Source organism: Triticum aestivum, chromosome 6B (genome assembly GCF_018294505.1).
Source record: "Triticum aestivum cultivar Chinese Spring chromosome 6B, IWGSC CS RefSeq v2.1, whole genome shotgun sequence".
NCBI classification, from domain to species: Eukaryota; Viridiplantae; Streptophyta; class Magnoliopsida; order Poales; family Poaceae; genus Triticum; species Triticum aestivum.
In genome coordinates, this window is record NC_057810.1 from 716,730,811 (window position 1) to 716,735,858 (window position 5,048).

At 49.1% G+C, this 5,048-nt stretch overlaps 1 protein-coding gene across 1 annotated transcript; it reads left to right on the forward strand.

The window, feature by feature from the left end:
- The first annotated feature begins 386 nt into the window (after positions 1-386).
- On the forward strand, positions 387-3,207 carry LOC123135152 (uncharacterized). Its single transcript, XM_044554247.1, has 2 exons — positions 387-1,742; positions 2,668-3,207. Exons 1-2 carry the CDS (start codon positions 471-473, stop codon positions 2,821-2,823), a joined length of 1,428 nt encoding a protein of 475 aa, XP_044410182.1. The 5' UTR covers positions 387-470; the 3' UTR covers positions 2,824-3,207.
- The last annotated feature ends 1,841 nt before the right edge of the window (positions 3,208-5,048 follow it).

Here is a 5,048-nt window from a genome sequence, read left to right on the forward strand (position 1 = left end):
ATGTATATATGTATGAATTGTCTTAAAAAAACATATGTATTTTAGCAGCATATGTTCTGCTCCACCCACGCATCACATGCATTTTGCATCAGGATTTGCTACATCTACGTGGAGTTTCTACGTAAACCTACGTAAAAACTGACTGGCCCCCACCCCGCGAAAATTGGGGGGGGGGGGGGGGGGGCGAGAGGATTAGATTAGGAGGGTTAAGATCTGGATGCGTACACGGGCTCGTTAGATTAGAAAACCGTAGCCGCCTCGTGTGAGTCTTAAGATTTTTCTCACGGCGCAGCAGATCCATTAGCCAAACATCAATGGCCAGCATGTCAAAAATAAAATAAATCAACGGCCAGCATCTGCGTGCATGCAGCCATGCATGGCCGCGTCTCATTACAAACCCTAGCAGCCACGCCCGGATCGATCTTTCTCACGTACAACCAGACCGATCGAGCAACTCAACCCGTCTAAACATGTCCGCACCGCCGCGACGGTGGGCGGACCTCCCGTCGGAGCTGCTCGCGGTCGTCTCCGGCCGCCTACACGATCCCACCGACTTTATCCGCTTCCACGCCGTCAGCACATCATGGCGGGAGTCGCTGCCCAAGACGGCATTGCTCCGCCCAGACTTCTTGCCCTGGCTCGTCGCCCCGCCGTCTGGTCGCTGCTTCTCCGTTATCAGGCTCCGCTGTGTCTTCTCCAAGACAAGCTACCATGCCGAGGTACCCGTGACCCTCCACAAGCTCGGGTGGGTGGCGCGAGCCGACGGCACGGCGGACTGGTTCTTCAGCACACGGGACGGGCCTAGGCTCGTTGACCATCTCACCGGGGAGGCCATCCCCCTGTCGCCCTTCCCGCACGGCGATAAGCGGAAGATGAGGGATAAGTCCCGCGGCATCGTCTACGGCGACGGCACTGTCTTCCTCTACAACTTTTCCAAATCTGACGACAACCATCAGCAAGGAACGACGTCCACCAACCTCCGAGCGGCCATCCTCAGTCCCGGCCATACCGCATGGACAGTCGTCGAGAGAGGATTCAGGCTGGGGAGGAACAACATATCGTTCGAAAACAATCATTGCTTCGCCGCGTACCATGATGGCAAGATCCTGGTGTGTGTGGACAGGGACAATAGCAATGACATCTGGCACCTCCTAGTGCCCTCGGCGGCCGGCGGCTTCCATGCTAGTGTCATTGAGAACGACGAGATGTGTGCTGCGTCATGGCGATTCCATGGGTTCATGGCCTTGGATTGGCGTCTTGACTCTAGCCACGTCCTAGAGTCCCATGGCGAGTTGTTGCGAGTGTCCGTCCTGGTCCGTTCGCCCAACTACCGGTTCTCAAATCGTCAGAGCACCAGTAGCCAGGTGCTCACGCTGGTTGTTTTGGTGCACTCCCTCGTGGAAGAGATTGGCGTAGATGGTAGACAGACGGTGCGGTGGGCAAGGAGGGACGGCTTGAGCTTCGCGGATCGTGTCATGTTTCTAGGGTTCCCAAGCACCTTTGCAGTGGACGCTGCGAGATTTTGTGGCAGGGAGGACAACATAATTGCCGGGTGCGTTTACTTCTTCTTACGGTGGTCTAGAGAACACGGCTCCTCGATGTCATCGCCGCTTGGCGTCTTCAGGTACAACCTCATCAACGACAAAACCAAGTTCATGGAATACCTACCGCACAAATGGAGCAGCCATAAAAACGACGCGGGTATGTGGCTCGTGCCCCGGCCTCGCATTGCTCCAGTTAAGGTATGTACAGCCAAGCTCACCATTTGTTCAACTTGAAGCCTCCACCATTATTGTACAATCTCATCACGTATATTGGGTGATCACTACTCACTTGCAAGTTAATCAACCCATCACCAGAAAATTAATCTTTCGGAACCGATGCTTACTACTACCTCTGTTGGAAGTTCAATTTCAAAATCGAACTGGCAAAACATCTTATATTAAGATAGAAATAGAGATTGTATTTCTCAGACATCCGGACAATTAGCGGTGCCAGAGAGATATCAGCAGAGGAAGAGACAAAGGCGACTTGGCCGGCCACGGCGCCTCCGTCGAGCCTGAGCCAGGAGCTCGCCGAAGGGGATGACATTGATAAGACCAGATAGTTCCTTTGACACCACATTGCACCATATTTTGGAGAGCGCTAATTCTACAGTACACGGAGCTTAAGACTACATGAGAAGTGCTGACATGGCATGCATACTTAAGGTTGACGTGCGTTGCCATCATAAGGTAGTCATATATATTTGACGCAGCAGTGCGAGGGATTTTATCCCTTCTTGAAGGCATGGATGCCAAAGAACTTAGTTATTGGTGTTAATTTCACATCTTGTAATGCGGGTCTTTCGTAGTTGTTCACGTTTTGTGCTCTACTTGTTGTTGGACTTGGTCTTGCTGCCTTTAAACCAACTTTAATAAAGATTTTTCTGTGCATCACGCAGGGGGGTTTTAACCTCCCTTTCAAAAAATAAAGAAGCTAGTCCTATATATTTGTTCCCTTTTTGAAATATAAATTTACTATTTTCAACTAGAAGATCAGATCGTATACTTCATAAATGATGATTTGATGAACTTCGACTCACTTATGTAGGCATACTTGCGTGCATGTGTGTGTGTTTGGCGTCATAGCCGTCATGGTCCATAACCAACCTTGCTTTTTCCTAAGGTAATTAAAGAATGGCTGGAGGCTCCAAAGGCATATCATCCAACAATAGGAAGTAGATCTATCCGGAAGGAGAAACGACCAGAACAGTCCAAGGAGTCCTTCAGCTTCGTGGTGCAAAACCATCCTCCGGGTGTGTCGACATGGATAGCTCCTTGATGCGCCGCTTCTTCAGCAAGCATGGCAAAGTTTCGACCGCTAAGGTGACCTCTCCTGGGGCAGGATGTGTTACCACGGCAATGATGACAATGGAAAGGTCGGGCGATGCCGAGGACGCCCTCAATCGGTTGGTACTGAATGGGTATACTCTTGTGGTGAGCGGTCATATGGCAAGGCGCGAGTCATCAGTGTCCAAGTTGCGGGTGTCACTATAAACTTTGGTGCTAGGTTGAGGTGTTCCAACCTTCATAGAGATCATGTGGTTGTTTATCAATAGCGATCACTAGACTCGGCTAGCTTGCAAAGTTTACGTTTCTTACAATCTTGATCAACAAGCCTTTGGTCTTATAAGAATACAATTTTATTTCATCTCTAACCAGTAACCACCAGTGTACATCAAAGAAGTACACAATTTTCTATCATGTTATAATAACCTCTCTTGCTCACAACTTGGATAAGTTGAGATCACACCGGAACTATTTTTCGATTCTTATGATAAGGCTTTCGTGAAGCCATTTGCAACATGACCTTAGAAGGAATGAACCGACTGTGAAGAAGGTTCTTAGCAACCCTTTCTCTCACAAAGTCGTAGTCACTTAGACTATTCCCTTCCGCGGACATTCTTTTCTAGAAAGAAAGTAGCAAAGCTGAACGCAAATATACATGCAAATTGCCTCGACTACCTCTTCACTATCCAAAATGGGGGATACCGCTATTCATACATGGATGGACGAGGGACTCCACTGACAACATCAATAAATGACTTTTCAGCCAACATATTTGGTGCGAGCATGAAACACAAGATTTTCTACCTGGTGCAAATGTTGCCACACCAAATTATAGTCACCCACTACACCGTTAAGGGCCTCTTTGTTTCGAAGAATTTTCATAGGATTTTTGAAGGTTTTTAATTCTTGGGAGTTTTTTTTTCTACATTGGTCGTTTGATTCATAGGATTGAATCATATAGGAATATTTCCTAAGGAATCCACATTTCATAGTAATCCTGAGATACTGATGTTTGATTGGTTCGGTCTGGTGATGTGCTGATCCACAGAAGACAGGAACATGGTGTTGGGTTTCGTAGTAATTTCAAAAATTTTCCTACGCACACGCAAGATCATGTGATGCATAGCAACGAGGGGAGAGTGTTGTCTACATACCCAACGCAGACCGACTGCGGAAGCGATGACACGACGTAGAGGAAGTAGTCGTACGTCTTCACGATCCAACCGATCAAGCACCGAAACTACGGCACCTCCGAGTTCGAGCACACGTTCAGCTCGATGACGATCCCCGGACTCCGATTCAGCAAAGTGTCGGGGAAGAGTTCCGTCAGCACGACGGCGTGGTGACGATCTTGATGAACTACAGCAGCAGGGCTTCGCCTAAACTCCGCTACAGTATTATCGAGGTATCTGGTGGCAGGGGGCACCGCACACGGCTAAGGAATAGATCACGTGGATCAACTTGTGTGTTTAGAGGTGCCTCTACCTTAGTATATAAAGGAGCCAAGGGGGGAGGGGGCGCCGACCAAGAGAGAGAGGCGCAGGAGGAGTCCTACTCCTTCCGGGAGTAGGACTCCCCTCCAATCCTATTCCAACTAGGATTCCCCAAAGGGGGAAAGAGGGAGAAGGGTGGCCGGCCACCTCTCCTAGTCCTAATAGGACTAGGGGAGGGGGGAGGTGCGTAGCCCCCTTGGGCTGCCCTTTTCTCCTTTCCACTAAGGCCCATGAAGGCCCATATGGCTCCCGGGGGGTTCCGGTAACCTCCCGGTAACCCGGTAAAATCCCGATTTCACCCGGAACACTTCCGATGTCCAAACATAGGCTTCCAATATATCAATCTTTACGTCTCGACCATTTCGAGACTCCTCGTCATGTCCGTGATCACATCCGGGACTCCGAACAACCTTCGGTACATCAAAATGCATAAACTCATAATGTAACTGTCATTGTAACCTTAAGCGTGCGGACCCTACGGGTTCGAGAACAATGTAGACATGACCGAGACACGTCTCCGGTCAATAACCAATAGCGGGACCTGGATGCCCATATTGGCTCCTACATATTCTATGAAGATCTTTATCGGTCAGACCGCATAACGACATACGTTGTTCCCTTTGTCATCGGTATGTTACTTGACCGAGATTCGATCGTCGATATCCAATACCTAGTTCAATCTCGTTACTGGCAAGTCTCTTTACTCGTTCCTTAATACATCATC

Bases quoted from the DNA above. Each gene is read 5' to 3' on its own strand.
- LOC123135152 (XM_044554247.1), top strand. From the start codon at position 471: ATGTCCGCACCGCCGCGACGGTGGGCGGACCTCCCGTCGGAGCTGCTC. The intron at 1,743-2,667 runs GTATGTACAGCC...CTTTTTCCTAAG, and splicing joins CTCGCATTGCTCCAGTTAAG to GTAATTAAAGAATGGCTGGA.